Genomic DNA, 19,140 nt, shown 5'->3' on the forward strand with positions numbered 1-19,140 from the left:
AATTTCTTCTATTATGTGTTTTATGTTCTATCAAATTCAGCTGGAACAAATGTTGGTGATATCACAATTTGGAAAGTTGGAAGGAGGGAGAGGCTTGTTTCTCGAAACTTCAATGTTTGGGACGTTAAAGCATGTTCAATTGCCTTGCAGGTTTAACGGATATCTACACAAAGTTATTTTTTATTTTTTAAGTTGGACAATAACAATACGCTCTAGGAAAACATATGAGGCTAATAATCTCTATGTCACTTGATGATAGGCATTGTTGGCCAGTGATTATACTGCATCTGTAAACCGTGTGATGTGGAGTCCTGATGGTGCGCTTTTTGGTATGTTACTTTGAGGGGATTTATTTTATTTATTTTTTATTTTTAAATTACCTTTTATCCCAAAAGTTTAAGATATTCTTGAGAAACAATTTGCATCTCTGATGATCTTTCTTGCTTTCCATTTCAGGGGTTGCATATTCGAAACATATAGTGCAAATATATTCCTATCATGGTGGTCATGATTTGCGGAACCACCTGGAGGTTTGTTTATATATATACATATGCTTGCTCTTACACACAACTGCGTATTTACTTACATACATACATGTGTGTGTGTGTTCTTACTTAGTTTTTAGTGATTATTGAAATATAATACTTACTGGTTCTTTCAGCCCCTGTTGTTAATAATTGTGTATCTGCCATGATTTTTTTTTTTTTTTTTTTCAGATTGACGCTCATGTCGGTAAGGTTAGTGATCTTAGCTTTTCACATCCAAACAGACAACTCTGCATCATAACTTGTGGAGAGGACAAGACTATTAAGGTTTAACTTTACTTGGCATATTATTTCATTGTAATAATGAGGCTGGACTGCATTGTGAAAGACTGAAAGTTCATTTCTGTGCAGGTGTGGGATGCTGTCACTGGTAATAGGCTGTACACGTTTGAAGGGCATGAAGCACCAGTTTACTCCGTGTGCCCTCATCATAAGGAATACATTCAGGTATTTAGTTGTTTTATTTGCACTTTTTCTAGTTGACATTTGACATCTTTTTTTTTTTTTTAATGATAAGTAACTTTTCTTCAGAGACATCCAAATCTCATGCCTCAACCGGAGTTTTAGGCTCAGGTTATTATTCATTGTTAAGCTTAGCAGCTTTACCTAAATATTTTGGTGAACTTATTATACCTTAAGGCTATGCTTGCAGAGGGGGCTCATGCATTAATCAGAATAAGGTTTTGCAAAAAGAGTTTGAGGCGAAAGATTTCTTTCTTCCCTTTGTTCATTGCCTTTTGTTTTGTCAAATTAACATTTGAGCTTTCTTCTTTCCATCTGAAGTATTATGGTTAATATATACATTGCTATTTTCCTGGTACAAAAAATGGGACTATTCTTTTCCACTTTTTTCCTTGCAACTCTAAATTGCTTTTGGAAAAAAATGGGAAATGTGAATCTTAATTGTCACACCCTAATAATCCATAGGGTTGCCACTTGCCCACAGCCCCCCTCCCCCCAACCCTTTGGCTTCTCCTGCTGTGTGGATCTGGTTTAGATCATTGAAGGTTTTCTTGCTTCCTACAGTTCGTATTTTCAGCAGATATCAATGGGAGAATTAAGGCTTGGTTATATGATAATATGGGTTCAAGAGTTGACTATGATGCTCCAGGCCAATCTTGCATGACAATGGCCTACAGTGCTGACGGGACAAGGTAGTAAGGATGTTTTATTACACATTACTTATCCAACTATTTATTTCCTTAAAATTTTCATTGTGGTTGGGCAATTGCTCAACTCCATATCATGTTTCTTTTATTTTGTGCATCATAGGCTATTCTCATGTGGGACTAGTGAAGGAGGAGAATCATACCTTGCTGAATGGAATGAAAGTGATGGGGCTATCAAGCATGTATATAATGGTCTTTGGAAACGGTCTGTGGGGGTAGTGCAATTTGATACAATGAAGAACCGGTTCCTAGCTACCGGTGATGAGTTTCAGATAAAATTTTGGGACATGGATGATGTTAACATCTTGACTACTACAGATGCAAAGGGTGGATTACCGGTAATGCCCGTGGAATCCCTTTTCTTGATGTGCTTGGCAGTATTTTGAAGCCCTTCTTATAATTAAACAATCTTTTCCTTGAATATCTTTTAGGCTTCTCCTTGTATTCGATTTAACAAGGAAGGGGTACTGCTCGCTGTATCAACAAGAGAGAATGGAATCAAAATACTTGCAAATGCTGATGGTCTACAGCTTTTGTGTTCTATTGGAAATTGTGCAGCTGATAACTCCAGAGGATAGAAGACTTAGTTCATGGTGCTTTTATTGAAGTTATGTTTGATTGTAAAGGTCATGAGGTTGAGGACTCATTTTCAAGTTCATATTAGTTAGCAAATTCTAGATTTTAAGGACTTTATTATGCACTAGGGATTCTTATTATGTTGTGTTAATTATTTTCATGGAATTTGAGACAAAGTGTCTGTTAAATTCATTAAATTGAGTACTTAAATTCAGGTTCTCATACCAGGTGGGGCATTTAAGGCAATGTTGCATCAGTTTGGCCACATTAAGTCTTCATTTGCAAGTGATTGGCCGGGTGTGAGCAACAACTTAAACACTACAGTGCCTTGATTTCTGGGTGTCAGGATTCTGTGTAGTAAATTAGATCTCTGGTAAAAGGAACTTAAAAATTTCATGCCTTGTTGACTATTCTATGGGCAACAGAATACAAATTGCAAGTATATTTGCAATGGATAGGGCATTCGTATGGAAATTGATAATGATGGAAGGCAAAAAATGGATACAATTTTGATAGAGTTGATGGAGGATGACATAGGTAAGAAATTGAAGAAAAAGGTTATGGATTGGAAAAAAAACAAATTGGTTGAAGAATCCAGTGGTCCACGTGGTTCATCATCCCTCAACTTTTTAAATGAACTGTTTTTATCAAAAGGCAGTGTATGTTAGGCAAGGAAACTTGATGTGGGTTGTTACTATTATTGCTCCATGACTCCACCATATAGAAAGATCATCAAACAGAGTATATCTTATCTATGTTTGACTTGACAATGCATTAAAATGAAATTTAATAGGAATAGGTGATAAAAATAATTAAAGAAATAAAATTGGAGGCACATTCTTCTATTTCTTTACGGAAATTCTCATGAATTTGGGTTCTCAGAAAGGATTAATGAGAAAAATTGGGGAAAAAATGGTGAAGTAGAGATCATTGTCTAGAATTTTCAATGACTGAAGCTTCTAAGTATTAGGATGAAGATCAATACTATTATGGGGAAAAAAAATTAAAAAAATAATGATTGTGCTAGTGAAAGAATCCACATAATTTGCTAGCTAACTAACCATTTGCTACCTGGACAGGAAAAAGAAATTCTCTAAAGCAGCTGATGGCTCCAAACACGACACAAAGTAATGAAAGAATTAAAGATTTTTTGATACTATAGTCAAGAACACAAAAGGTTAGTACTATCACGAAAGCTTCAACGGACAACCCCAGCTGTCAGTATTACAGACTGACAAAATAGTTTCTTCGTCAACATTTGCTTTTGCAGCAGAAGCCACAGCCTCTTCCTCCTCCTCCTCCTCCTCATGAGGAGATTCTGCCCTTCAGCACCCAGTTTACCATAATCGCCAGCAGCCTCTCGTGTCTTTCCATCTCTCTCTCCAAAGAGGGTGATAGGTTCACCAAGCTTGCGAAGAAGACGAGTCCGGACAGTCACTTCATAAGTAATAGTAGGCACACCTAGAGCTTTAACACAGCTTCATTATAAAGCTCTCTTTACTTTGTTGATGAAACAGTGTTGCTTGAGGAACAATTAAAATAATGATAGATAACCTAGGAGTAGGCACCTAGTGGCTAGTGTTGTAAAAGTAAATTCAAAAATCAAGAATGATTGTGAAAATATATTGAGCTTGAGAAAGATGGTGTAAGAAGATTTCACTATCAAATTGGAGAATACAAATAGAGTAGTATTAAGAAATTGATACAGAAGACACTCTCAAATCCATTCATATTACAACAGATATAAAACATTGTCAAATCTGTTCTCAAATTCATTTACATTAACTGTCAAATCTGTTTCCATTAATATCTTTGGCAGTTGAGCTTTTGCCTAATGGAGAATGAATTGAATAGAACGAAATTAGTACAACCATAACTTACCAGTATAGACGACGGTATTCAGGCTACCATGAGTTTAATCTAATTGAATTAGGGGAACTAAAAAAAAATGTGGATTTGAATAGGGTTGCTTGTTTTAATGCTAAAGAAGTGTAACAACATGAGTGAGATCTCCATATTTCAATGTCTAGATTTGTCCAAATAATAGCAAATGAATTTTATTGACTAGAGATTATAGCTATTCCTAACAATGAACTTGACCACAAAGTTGGTACTTTTCTAGCCTTGAATTGGAACATAAAGTAGGTATATATAATACACAAATTAAAAACCAGAAAAAAAAATAATAAATAAAATTTGTTTTCAATTCAATGTTGTTTAGGAGCTCATAACTATTTTTTGAAGAAATATGAGAGTTTTTATATTCGTTAGGAATTGCGGATGAACATTCATCATCTACACCGAATTTATTGTTAATCAAACTTAGCTTCTTATGTGAATTGAAAAATTACAAAATTTATGAGTCTAAAGAAACTGACTACTATGAAAAAGTAAGGGAGTTGTTGGTTACTTTAAAAAATAGTATGACTTCCTAAGGTAATTCCTATCAAGATAAGAAGAAATCGAAGAGTAGTGAAGCTTGCAAAGAAGACATGAGCAACTTTGTTTCAGAACAAGAAGGAAAATGACTATAGCTTTTCTTTACCTACACTAAAAACTTATTGGTGTATATTTATTATAAAAAATTCTCTTTAAAAGTGTTATCTTCAAAAAGAATGCCACTCTAGTCGGGGAGAACATATTTGTTGGTGTCTTAGCTAAATAAAAAATAATCAGACACCATGCGTTAAAATTCTATCATATCTATATATTTATTAAAAAAATAATATTTGAAAGCGTAATCCTCACTAAAAAGGTTGCTCTAGTTGAGAAGAAGGTATTTAGTATCAAATGATACTATTAAGAAGTATCATTGCAATACAAACAAGAAGAAAAAGTTGATTCCTATAAAAAAAAAAAAACCAAAAAAAAGAAGAAATTGATATTAACAAAAAGAAGAAAATCCTAGATTACTATATATTAAATAAGAGTTTCAATTTGATTTAAATGAAGATGAGTTTTATTTTAAGAATCTTATCCCTGTCTAAATGTCTTTCCCAATCCTAAAATTTCTCACAACTCCATAATTAACATTTAAAAAAATTAAAAATTAATGAATTAAAAAAAAAAGAAAAAAGAAAAAAGAAGAAGATGTTGATATGAATAAAAAGAAGACGACGTTTAGTTTTTTTTTTTTTTTTTTTTTTTTTTTTTTTTGAGTAAACATTAATACTTATTAGAATAGTAATACTTATTAGAACACACACGAAAATAGTAATATTAGTGTTTTAAACTGAGTTTATAATACATTACATAATAAGATTACAACTACAAAAGGGTCTAACCTTTTTAGTTGTAGACTAGAGTTATAAACAGCGGACACTAAACATACACAATCAATGTGGGATAATTATTTAAAACATTGGTGAAATTAATTATTTATTATCCTCTTTATTAAAAAAAAAAAAAAAACTAGTGAAATTTGGTGCAACCATGACTTTTAAGTCTCAACTTTTAGTATATGTATATGATTTGCCCCAACACCAGCACTTTGATTCTGATTTCCCCTTTTTTTTTTTTTTAAGAACTAGTTTCCTAGATTTTTTATTCTTATATTTTCACTTAACATATTTCATTTCTATTTTTGATATTTGTAAGGGATACTTACATAAGTTTTTATCGGAATTGACTTCTCATTTGATTAGGGTAACAATATTAAGTGATTAAGCTATTGATTTATCAAAACTAATTAATTATTTTGTAACACAAACAATTAATTTTAATAATTAAAATCACTAGATTATTTTATAAGTTTGATCTTATGCATGCATGTTTATCCTCATTTTTGATAACCAATGAAAAGTAATTTTTTTTAATCTATTAAGATCACTTATTTATGAGGATGATCAAAATTAATTGACTTTTATGTGATATCTTATGTACGTTTTAAGTTCTTCTTCAATTGATGAGAAGTAATTTTGTGGAAACCTCATTTTCTTTTCTTGTGTGTATGTTTATTTCTTAAAATTTAGGTTAAAAAAAAAAAAAAAAAACCTTGTATATGCTTAAGAAGAAAAAGTTGATTCCTATAAATAAATAAAAAAAACAAAAAACAAAAAATAAGAAGAAATTGATATTAACAAAAAGAAGAAAATCCTAGATTACTATATACTAAATAAAAATTTCAATTTGATTTAAATGAAGATGAATTTTATTTTAAGAATCTTATCCCTGTCTAAATGTCTTTCCCAATCCTAAAATTTCTCACAACTCCATAATTAACGTTTAAAAAAATTAAAAATTAATGAATTAAAAAAAAGAAGAAGATGTTGATATGAATAAAAAGAAGATGACGTTTAGTTTTTTTTTTTTTTTTTTTTTTTTTTTTGAGTAAACAGTAATACTTATTAGAACACACACGAAAATAGTAATATTAGTGTTTTAAACCGGGTTTATAATACATTACATAACCAGAGTACAACTACAAAAGGGCCTAACCTAAACTGGGGTTATAAACAGCGGACACTAGACAGATACAACCAATATGAGATAATTATTTAAAACATTGGTGAAATTAATTATTTAATTATCCTTTTTATTTAAAAAAAAAAAGGAAAAAGAAGAAGAAGAAGAAAACTAGTGAAATTTGCTCCAACACTAGCACTTTGATTCCGGTTTCCTAGTTTTTTTTTTTTTTTTTTTTTTTTTTTTAAAGAACCGATTTCCTAGATTTTTTATTCTTATATTTTCACTTAACATATTTCATTTCTATTTTTGATATTTGTAAGGGATACTTACATAAGTTTTTATCGGAATTGACTTCTCATTTGATTAGGGTAACAATATTAAGTGATTAAGCTATTGATTTATCAAAACTAATTAATTATTTTGTAACACAAAAAATTAATATTAATAATTAAAATTACTAGATTATTTTATAAGTTTGATCTTATGCATGCATGTTTATCCTCATTTTTGATAACCAATGAAATTTTTTTTTTAATCTATTAAAATCACTTATTTATGAGGATGATCAAAATTAATTGACTTTTATGTGTGTGGGAGCATTAATTAACCAAACTAGTGGTACACTTTTTTATTGGCTCATCCCTTATAAGGTAGAAAAAGGGAGGCCATCTTTCCAATGTGGGACAAGCAAAAATTGCCTAAGGAGTACATGAGTTTCCTTGAAGCAAAAAATGCTCCCACAATAAAAGCATGTACTCCTTAGGCGTAGAAAGAGGGAGGTCATCTTTCCAATGTGGGACAAGCAAAAATTGCCTAAGGAGTACATGAGTTTCCTTGAAGCAAAAAATGCTCCCACATTGTGATATCTTATTTACGTTTTAAGTTCTTTTTCAATTGATGAGAAGTAATTTTGTGGAAACCTCATTTCCTTTTCTTGTGTGTGTATGTTTATTTCTTAAAATTTAGGTTAAAAAAAAAAAAAAAAACCTTGTATATGCTTAGGATGAAACTTCTAAATTTTGAAATGACAAAATCTCCTATCCAGGCCCAATTTAATGTGATTTTTGCCATAATGAGAAATGATTTTTCCTCCTTTGAACACGTGAAATGATAATTTTACTCCTATTTGCAGTTTTAACTTGAAATTTGGAGTTTTCGAAAGCTGGGAAATTGAGCTTCTACACTCTACATTGCTAGGTCTTTATAGGTTAACTCAAAGATTTGCTTCGAGAGTGACATTCAAATTTTAAAACGTTAAGGTATAAAATTCAAACATCTCCAAGTTGTAGGATTTAGCTTGAGCTTCTAAGTTTTTTTTTAACCATTTAGGTTTTATTAATTTTTTTTCCTAAAAAAAAAAACCTTTATTTTGGCATTTTAAAAAATGACACTATTTATTTATTTAAAAAAAATTCAATCCGGCCCTATTGATATTGTATAGAAATTAAAAAAAAAAAAAAAAGAGGCAAGTTTTCTATATAACTAGTATTATGCCTATGCGATGCATAGTTTTATAAAGGAATTATATATAAATTTAAAAAAAAATATCTTTTGATAATATAATTAAATTTAATAACAAATAAAATAGTAAAAATATTTTAAAGATTATGGCAAGTTTTAAATTTCTGAAAGCTTTTAGTAGTAAACGGGCTGGGCTTTGCATAGTTTTGGACATAAACTTATACCATGAATAATTTTATTGAGAAACACTAATTAATGATTGAAGAAAAATGCTATTCCTAATAGAGTGAGGAACAACAAATAATAATTATAACATACTGGCATAATAACATTTATTTACATTTAATTATAATGAAGCGCTTGCATCTCAAAGTGTCAAATTAATATCAACACTAAACATGCTAAGATGTTTATGTTAATTAATGTAAATAAGCATAAAATTAATATCAATATCTAACACCCTACTATTGCATGAATTATGATTAAAATTGTCCTAATATTTTTACTTTAACCCCAAGTAATCATCCAGAATTTACAAATTAAAACTACCCAAATTTATAAAATAAAATAAAAAAATTGAAAGCAAAATTTACAATAACACACATAAATATATAGACACAAAGAAACTCTAAATTCAATAATTAGAAACAATATTAATTTCTAAAAATTAAAAAAAAAAATCTGGAATTAGAGTTAAAGATAAGATACTCACATGAAAATTGAATTAACTTTGACAACAAAGGAGAGGCAGCGAAGTCTTGGAGATTTCACATCACCTTAAATATCCATTGTTTTTACATCACCCTTTTTGTATTTAATCAATTTTCTGTCTCCATTCTTTGTGGAGTGATGTTCATTATCATGGTTTTGGATGCTCAAATCTTGGTCTTGTGGCTACTTGTGGGATCTATACATATTGGAAAACAAATCTTTCAAAAAGTGAATAAGATTTTTGTTAAAATTAATCTGTTAGTTTTCATGGAAGATATACAATTGATTCTAAAGACCATAATAAGCATATAAATTAGATCAAAGTTAACAAAAATAACTTAAACAAAAGGCAACTTGCACACAAAACATATTCAATTTGATGAAAAAAAAAATAAAGAAAGGAATTTTATGAAAAAAACAAAAAGAAGAAGGCAAATACATTTATGCAAGTTTCATAAGTAAGATAAGTATGAGAAGGAAAGAATACATCAAGGACCGTACGGTAGGAAAAGGGAAAAATATACCAAACCGTATATACCCCCACTTTCATATTAAATAATTTTAAGTTGTGAAGAAGTTGATAACTTGAGATGAACAAAAAGAAAAATGAGTTTACGTAATTAAGAAGTTTATGTTAATTACATATTAGTTTTTTTTTTCTTTATCCCAAAAAAATAGTTAATGTTATTAGAATTGTTTTTTAGTTTACGTTAAAGTTAATAAATATTAGCTATTTTTTTGTTATTTATTCCAAAAGAAAAAAAAAATCTTGAGAAGAAAAAATAATGCTTTTAAATTTTTTATTTTATTATTATGAAATAGATGAAGTAGGATAAATGTTTATCTAAAAAAAACATACTAACATAAGCTAGTAAAATTATTTTTTTATAAAACTAAAAAAAAAAGTTCAATCGAACACTTATTGTTACTTTATCCAAAGAAGTTGATAAAGATTAAAAAAAAAAAAAACTTTTTGTTTTTATCTAAAAACTTAAGTGAATGAATTTATTGAAAAATTTAATTTTTTTTTAATAATTTAGTGAAGCTACTTGGTGCAACCACAACTTCTAAACTCAACTTTTATTATATAGTTATATGATAGGATTTACTTCCATTCTAAAATCTTAATTCTTAGACGACACACCCAAGGCCGGCTGAATAGTAAAAGCAATAGATGCAATAGTCTAAGGCCTCAAGTAAAAAAAAAGACCCCCAAATTTTAACCAATAGTGCTATTTATAATCAATAAATAAAATAATTTTTTTTATCAAATGAAAAACAAACAAAAAAGAGAGAAAAATGTTACTTTCACAATATTTTTCACAACACTTTTACAACAAATGCTAAATAATAGGTTGTTACAGCCTGTTATTGACAGCAAAAAAATAATTTTAGTGGTGTTTTCAAATAGAAAACAAGAAGCAACTTAAAACCTAATATTTCTTGTGAAAAATATTATGAATGTTGCACTTCTAAAAAATAAAATAATAATAAGAGTTAAGTTAGCATACTTTTACTAGTTTTCACATTAATCTCACTCTTTTACTTACTACTATCAATTTGCTATCACGTCGAGCACAAAAAATATGAAAAAATTGTACGTTATTCATGTTAATTAGTATAGTTTTGCATTTAAAACTATAGCCGCCCCTGGACACACCCAAAACAAATCCTAGAAATCCCCTCAATATGACTCGACAATGGCTCGAAAGAGAGAGAGAGAAAGGACGGAAGAAAAAGGAGTACGGGAACTGGCTGGATCTCCCAAATGACTTGACAGTGTCGTTTCTCCGGAGGCTGGGCGCAATCGATACCTTAGAGAGCGCCCAGAAGGTGTGCATGCAGTGGCGCAATATCTGTAAAGACCCTTCCTTCCCTGTGGCGTACAATCGATATGCAGAATCTCGGTGAACTCCACAGCATGTCCTACAACCTCGAGATAATGTGCAAGCACGCCATCGATCGCAGTTGCGAGATATCAACATTGAGTACTTTGCCTCCGACCAACTCCTCCTCTAAATTACCCAAAGGTATATATATATCTCGATTTCTGTTTATTATTATTATAATTTGGTTTTGGTGTAATTTTATTATTGGTAAAGATTAAGAAATTTGGGTTCAATCCCGCCTAAAATACATAAAAAAAACCAATTGGCGTGTTGGTTTGATGATAAAGATTTTAGTTTATTGTTAAGCGAGTCAATTGTTGGTTCTGTTTTGAGAACTATGCAAAGTAATCCTAAGAAACTACATTATCAATAAAAGAAAGGGAATTGTTAAAAGAGTTGGCATCACATGTCACATGTTCTTATTATTTTGGACCACTTGAACAAAGATCTCAAGTGTTTGGGTTTCAACTCAGACTCACTCTATTAAGCAACACGTGTGTATCTTCTCTGTTTTATATAGAGAGGTTACAAACTTGGAATAGTTTGGTTATGGCAAAACTCAAAAGAGGTATCGGTGTTATGATCCTGTCTCTCATCATCTTCGTATCTCCCGCAATGTTATCTTTTGGGAACATCGTTCTTTTGTCAAGCTCTCTCACTTCCATGTCTCCCTATCTTCCTCCTCTGTCTTAGGTCTTTTTCTAGATGAGGCACATATTCCTTCTATAGCTACTCTTGATCCTCCTATAGTTGCTCCTAATTCTCCTATAGACTTCTATATGCAACTGCCAAATATATTTGATCCATTTTCTAGTTCACCCTTTAATGAACAAGTGGAAGATGAACAAGTCAAAGATGTGCTACCCAACCTTGAGCTTGGGTCCCCTGCTCCTATTCCTGCTCCACTTGAAGATCTTGCACAAGACATTCCACTTCGTTACTCAACTCGGGTAAGATCTATTCCTGCACATTTACTACTATCATTGTTACACTGCCCTTGCTACACTGCACGAGCTTCACACCTATTGTGAGGCTTCCACTGACCATTTATGGCAGATTGCAATGAAAGAGACACTTGATGTATTATCTAAAAACCATACTTGGGATTTGGTGACTCTACCCCCTAGGAAATCTGTGGTTGGTTATAAATGGATCTACAAGATTAAGACTCACTCTGATAGGTCCATTAAGCATTACAAAGCTCGTCTTGTTGCAAAATGTTTTACACAGGAGTATGAGATTGATTATGAAGAGACCTTTGCTCCGGTTACTCATATCTCATCTGTTCGTGACCTCTTAGCTATTGTTGTTGCCAATAAATAGGACATTTTTTCAAATGGATGTCAAAAATGCATTCCTTAATGGGGATTTAAGTGAAGAAGTTTATATGTAAATTACTCCTGGTCTCTCCATTGAATCAAATAAGGTTTATCACCTTCGACCTTAATTTTTGATGTAGACTTTGATACCTAAAGGGCACTCTCTTGCATGGTTTTTTGTCCTTACGGTGTATTAAGAGCAATCTTTGTCTTCCTTAGTGTTTCTTCGCTGTGTTCATCTTCTTTGGCTTCCTACTACTATCGTCAAAATTCTTTGGTATAGTCATGCCACCATTAGAAGTCGTATCAACACTATAAGACAATTGCCTTCCTCAAACTACCATCACAAAGCCAAACTTCATTTAAAGAATCTTCTCAACCTTATCAAATCTCAAGGTTTCATCAAGCTTCCATCTTGAGTTTGAGAAAAGGTGTTAGAGATATATTAGCCCATTAGCATAAGCCCAAGTCCAAGCCTAATTTTTTTTTGTGTGCAAGCCAAGTCCTCTATTTGAACTAGAAGTCTATTAGTTTAGGGTTTAATCTACTATATATACACATGTTATAGTTCATTATAACACAAGGATTTGTACTACACTCTAATATATTATTGATGTAGACTTTTAGGATTTCCTCCGTGGATGTAGGCCGTTAGGCTGGACCACGTAACTCTCATGTGTTATTGTGTTCTACACTTTATGCTTTTGCTTCCGCATCCATACTAGCATATTCAACATGGTGTATCAATGCTAATATTTAACACATTTCTTCTTCTTTTTCTTCTTCTTCTTCTTCTTCTTCTTAATTGTCACACATTTCTTCTTCTCCTTCTTCACTATTCCCACATGAGAATAGGTTATGATGAACACAATAAAAGAAATATGATATATAGTTGAAAAGATGAACTGTAGGAACCAAATCCGCACAGCCCCATGCATTATTAGGGTGTGGCAATTAAGATTCACACCCTAATAATGCATGGGTGTGAATCATACCTTGTGGAATGGAATGAAAATGGCGGGGCTATCAAACGGGTATATAATGCTCTTTGGAAGCGGTCTATGGGGGTTGTGCAATTTAATACAATGAGGAACTGGTTCCTGGCCACTGGTGATGAGTTTCAAATAAAGTTTTGGGACATAAGCAATGTTGACATCTTGACAACTACTTCAACAAAGGGTGGATTACCGGTAATGCCTATGGGAGTACTTTTCTTGATGTGCTTGGTAGTATTTTGAAGCCCTTCTTATAATTAATCTTTACGATTGAATATCTGTTAGGCTTGTCCTTGCATTTGATTTAACAGGGAAGGGATACCACTCCTGTATCAACAAGAGAGAATGGAATTAAAATACTTACAAATGTTGATGGTCTATGGCTTTTGCGTTCTATTGAAAATATGCAGTTGGTACCACTAGAGGATAGAAGACTTATAGTTCATGGGGGTTTCTAGTAGATAGTATGTTTGTTTGTATAGTTCATGAGGTTGTGGGCTCATTAGCTCTTATTAGTTAGAAATTTCAAGAAGTTAAGGACTTTGTTGACTTTATTATGCACTAGAGATTTTTACTATGTTGTGTTAATTATTTTCATAGAATTTGATAGGAGGTTATTGTTAAATTCATGATTTTTTTTTTTTTTAATTTGAGATAGAAATCTTATTTTAATATATTTTTAAGTATATATATATATATATGTGTGTGTGTGTGTGTGTGTGTGTGTGTGTGAGAAACTCCCTTTTGAAAATTTAAACTGCAATCTTTGCCCTCTCTTTTTACAAGAACTTGTATTTGTGTAGTGACCATCATGATAAGGTGCCTGGTGGGATGAGGCATTTAAGGTTATACTACTTTAATATGAAATATAACAGGAATCAATTAAAAAAATTAATTAATTACACTTTACTCACTTGTAGTTTAAAAAGTGTCATTTTACTCCCTCAAAGTTGCTTTTTTTAGTTTTGGCTACATAAAACTTATCTATAACAGTAAACTATTAAAATGTTTCTTAATTTTTTTTATTTAAATAAAACATTTTAGAAGTTTAAGAATTTTGTTTCTAAATTTTCTCCAATTAAAAAAAAAAATATAAATGAAATATTGCCCGATTTGGAGATTTTGCACAGGCATTCTTAAAAAAAAAACGCCTCTCTCTCATCCCAAACCCCAAAAATCCAATTTTCACTTCTAATGCCTCCCCTTCTTCTCCTTCATCTAGTGAGCAGTGCCGGAACTGGCTCGAACTCCCAAGGGACTTGACGGTAAAATCTTATTATAAAGCTCTATCTCCTAAGGGGGCATCATTATTTTCCTTGGAAGCGTATATGGAAGGCAAAGGTCCCAATGAAGGTAGCTTCTTCTTTTTTTCTTTTTTCCTCTTTTTATTTTATTTATTTATTTATTAATTTTTTTTTTTTGTGTAAACAGCCACTAAGGGGAAATTTATAACCATGGATAACCTCGGGGGTTGTGTGTGGTAGATTAGTGTTGCATATGTAAGTGGAGTGCTGAGCGGTGAGTTTGTTGATCAATTGTTAATCCATTGCCCTTTTGCATATGATATTTGGTCTATGCTGTGTGGAATATTGGGGTTAGCTTGGGTGATGCTTTAGAGAGTTTTGGCCTTGGTGGAGTTTTGGGCAGGGGCCAGGGGGTTTTGGTCAAATATTTGGGGTGCTATATCTACACCTTTGGGTCTTACGTGGCCAATTTGAAGAGAGCATAATAATCACACAATTGAAGACATTGAGTGTTCACCCTTAAATCTGAGCTGTTACTTCTTCGTACTCCTTTCGATTGTTTGGCTGCTGAGTGGCCACTCCTTTTCTAATTTGCTAGACTTTTTGAACTTATGTACTATTAGCTGATTTCTATTCGCAATCTCTATACACTTCCAATGTACAGTAAATATAATGTTTTTTTCATTTCTTTTGTATTTTCAAACATACGACGATTTCGTTCCAGCCATATTATCCACATCAAACATAATGGGAGTAAATTTCAAGTGTTTGATGAATGCTTACCCACCCGATTCCTCCGACCAAACAAAAGTTTAATGACCTTCTTTGGTAACAGCTATTGGATCCCAAAAGATTAAAAGACAAAGCTTTCTAAGTCAGACATGATGAAGTGTAATAACAGATGATTCACCGTCTCCCCATTACACCTACACATACAGCACCACCCTACTAGCATGTATGATATATCCACTCTTAACGAGATTATCATACGTTAGGATTTTCTCCCAAGCTGCAGTCCAACCAAAGTAAGAGATTTGTCAAGGGACTTAACACTCCATATTCTATTCTAAGGGAATGTCAAATCACATGGATCTCTTAAAGCAATATATTATGAATGGACATTTCACTCTCCACACCTCTTCAGCCACCAGCGCATTTTATCAATGTCCCTCCCTTGAGGGAATATTGGATTCTGGGGCACTGAGGAAAGCAGTTATCAGTTCTAACTCCTAATCATTAAAGTCTTGAGGAAATTTCACACCCCAGCTCCTCCTAGCCTCCACGGAATGACTCACCAACATGGAACCAACCAATGCCTCTTTATCTAAAGAGCACTCATACAAAGCTGGAAGCATCTCCCTAATGGTTGATCACCACACCATTTGTCATGAAAAAACCGAATACATTTATCATTACCAACTTCAAAATGAATTTACTCAAACACAATGAACCAAATATCAATTGACTAATAAGGTAAATTTGCATTTCCAATAATTTGTAATGTGATTTGGATCAAATTGACTGTTCAAAAGAACTTTGCATAATAGTGCCTATTGTTCAACTATATGTACATTTAGGTTCCCTTCATCATCTTTAAATCAAAGAGTTAAAAATCCATGAGGCTTTTGTAATTCATTATGATCTTACTCTATTATAATTAGGTGTAATTTGTGCAGAAGTGATTTCTCTAAGATGGTGCCACAAATACAATCTCATTATATAGTATTGTTATTTTTTTTGATAATTCTATAGTTACAACAGGGGAATGGGGGATTTGAACCTTAGATGTCTCTGTGGAAAGTGCGAACTAATTGAGTTACAAGGCTCTAGTTAACCTATATTAAAGATGCCCCCCCCCCCCCCACCCTCGCGCAAACCCAAAAAAGAAAAGAAAAAAAATCAGCTTGTCTGCAAGGTGCTTTCCTTTGTTTTCTACAGAGTGGTTACAAACTTCAAATAGTTTGCTTGTGTTTTTCTTTTTTTGAACAATTTTTGTGCGCACAATAGAAAATAGACAGCACACCAACATAATTATATTGATTTTTTTTGTTTGAGAGACTTGATTTTCTAAAAACCTATCGTAATGGACTAGAGGTCCTAAAGAATATTTCTTTGATGACTTACTACAGTTCACAATTTGGTGGGTTCAATCTATTTGTTTCTAATAAGGAATTTGTAGATGCAGAACTCTTCTGCATTTTTTTATCTCCTTGTCTGTTTATAACTCCCAGTTCTTTTTATTTTATCACATCCTTGGTATTTTTGCAGTTCAAGTCAGCTTAGACGCCTTCATCTTGTATGTTGCTATGGTCCATTGTCAAAAGAATCTCTGGAAGCTGTGGGGCGCTGTTGTCCTCTCTCTCAAATGAAGTGTAATGAGGAGGCAGCTGATGAATGATGGCTTGCTGGCCGTACTTGATGGTTGTCCTCAGCTCGAATCACTTGACCTAAGGAAATGTTTCCATGTCACTCTGTCAGGAAATTTGGGAAAATATGCTGAACGGATTAAAGTCTTGTCGTATCCCGATGATTCCACTGATAACTATGAATTCGATGCTGATGATGGATCTTTTGGTGAAGGCTCGTATATTGCCTATTCCTTAGATTCCACTAATGGTGATGAATTCGTTGATGACATTCATGATGATGGATCTTTTGATGATAATGATGACTCAGACTACGATCCCACCAACTCCTACTAATGATTTAGGATATTTTTATTTTGACTAGACCTTTTGTATAGTGTATCTTAACAAAATGACTTTTGTGCTGTACTTATTTTGAATATTTAGTATCAGTAATACTTTACTGATTAGATCTGAAATTTTAATTTATAATTTCTATCCTTGCATATACCGTCTTACATTTCAGCAAGTTTTATACATCTACTTTTGAAGGTGGGAAAATTAGAGTCAAACAAATAGTGTAAATCCTCCTAGTTGGATTTACTTGAAAAAATATTTGGGATCCATCTTGTGACTTGAGTTTTATGTCGAGCAAATTTCACGGAGCCTACCGTTCTCAGTAATTCATGGATATATAAGTCCTCTTCTGTTATATAGTATTGTTATTACTCATATATCTTTGTTAAAGAATGATACCCAATTAAAACAAAAAAGTAACAAATACGCTTAAAAAAAGAAAAAAAAAAAAAAAGAGAAGACTATCATGCCTAGCACCTTGAAAATCAAAAGAAAAAAAAAAAAGAACAGGAAAACAAAAAAGAAGAGGCAACATTAATGCCCAAAAAAAAAATAAAGAGAAGAAAGAGAGGCACGCCTAGGCCTGAGAAAATCATCAAAAAAAAAAAAAAAGACATTGTTACCACCCAAAAAAGAAAGGAAAAAAAAAAAAAATATTATTACTGCCCCCCCCAAAAAAAAGCAACTAGACGAAGCTCATGTGCACATGCACATGGGTATTTTTGTCAATCAAGAAAAAAATGCATTTCTACTCAATTTTCTCTCTATTTTGGGAAAAAAACATTTTGGTGGGTCCGGCCTCACCATTTATTTTCTTTCCTCCCCACCAAACTAAAAACACTCCAAAAAAGATTTTCTTTCCATTTTCTTTCCAAAGTTTTCCATTTACCCTGTTTTACCTCCAAATAAACACATCCTGAGGTTACAACTTTACTCAATATCATTAACATTATTACATATTTTGAAAATAACAAAGTTTATCTACAAAACTAGTTGTAGTCTAAAGTTACGACTTTAATGAATAAAATTAACATTCTTACATATTTTGAAAATCTAACAGTTGATTTGTATACTCTTTACACTCTTAATACACAAATCAAATTTTGTGTCAATTAGATATTATTTACTATATAATTTATAAGCTTATATTTTATGCATAATTTTAAATTATAAAAATTTGCAATTTAAACAATTTATTGATGACATAACTATTGATCTTTAATTTTCTAGAAATTTTGCAAGCATGAAGGATATGAGAAGAAAATGTAATCTAATGATAGATTTATCAAAATTCACCTTCAATAAAAAGATATTGAGTAAGGTAGTAGTCTAAGGATATAACCAATTTTGTAGCTAAATTTTGTCATTTTGAAAATCTAACTATTGGATTGCATGTTCTTTAACCTCTTAATACACATGTCAAATTTTGTGCTAATCGGATATTATTTACTATATGATATATAAGCTTATATTTTATACATAATTTTAAACTACAAAAACTTGCAATTTAAACAATTTACTGAAGACATAACTATTTGTAAGGACACAATTTGTAACGACCCACACATGATTGTGGGTTCGTACGTAAAAGGACCAAACAATACAATTTGTAGAGCGTAAGGTTGAAAGGCTAGGCCTTGGTCACCGGACAGCGGTTTAATCGTGGCTTTCATGGAAGCTTATATGAAGGTGGACTTGGCTTGACTAGCTAAGCCCTTCGTCGGTGCGGCATGTAGGGTTTACGTCCTAGGAGCGTAGTACCCTTCCCCTTCTCCTTTTTGTAGGATTTCTTTTCTCTGGGGATCCTCCCTCTCTTTTTCCCTTAGCTCTCTTTCCCTTTTATACTCGTGTGTCCTTCCTTTTCAGTGTCCACGTGTAAGTTTCACTTCTTGGGGTATAGACCTGTCTTATCAATTCGTACAGAGTGGTTGAGGGTGGTTAGGAAAGCTAAATAGCATGGTCTGGAGTATGGGCCTGTCAGATGCAGGGTTCTATTCTACAGTGTTGGCAGCTTTCTCCCTTGTCCTGCCCTTGTACTGAGTTTGTCCTTTTCTTCAGGCGTTTTGTGTGGTGCCGAGCATAAGATCGTCCTCGGCCATATATTTGGGCCTCTTTTGGATTT

The 19,140-nt window shown here is 32.2% G+C and overlaps 1 protein-coding gene and 1 long non-coding RNA gene across 5 annotated transcripts in view; one reads left to right on the forward strand and one right to left on the reverse strand.

Annotated features, from left to right (window-relative positions):
- The window catches only part of LOC126725749 (topless-related protein 4-like), a 102,059-nt gene that overhangs the window by 932 nt on the left and 81,987 nt on the right, over positions 1-19,140 (forward strand). For 3 of the 4 annotated variants that reach the window (XM_050430639.1, XM_050430638.1, XM_050430636.1), the window contains exons 3-9: positions 41-150; positions 260-329; positions 457-530; positions 717-812; positions 897-992; positions 1,572-1,699; positions 1,818-2,052. In XM_050430639.1, coding sequence (XP_050286596.1) covers positions 41-150; positions 260-329; positions 457-530; positions 717-812; positions 897-992; positions 1,572-1,699; positions 1,818-2,052 — 809 coding nt within the window. The remainder of the gene's footprint in view (positions 1-40; positions 151-259; positions 330-456; positions 531-716; positions 813-896; positions 993-1,571; positions 1,700-1,817; positions 2,053-19,140) is intronic. The other variant, XM_050430637.1, reaches the window with a different exon arrangement.
- Positions 1,690-19,140, reverse strand: part of LOC126725767 (uncharacterized) — a 122,656-nt gene continuing 105,205 nt past the window's right edge. Inside the window, exon 3 of the long non-coding RNA XR_007655581.1 lies at positions 1,690-1,818. This is a non-coding gene — a long non-coding RNA (uncharacterized LOC126725767). The remainder of the gene's footprint in view (positions 1,819-19,140) is intronic.

This window comes from Quercus robur, chromosome 5 (genome assembly GCF_932294415.1).
Source record: "Quercus robur chromosome 5, dhQueRobu3.1, whole genome shotgun sequence".
NCBI lineage: Eukaryota > Viridiplantae > Streptophyta > Magnoliopsida > Fagales > Fagaceae > Quercus > Quercus robur.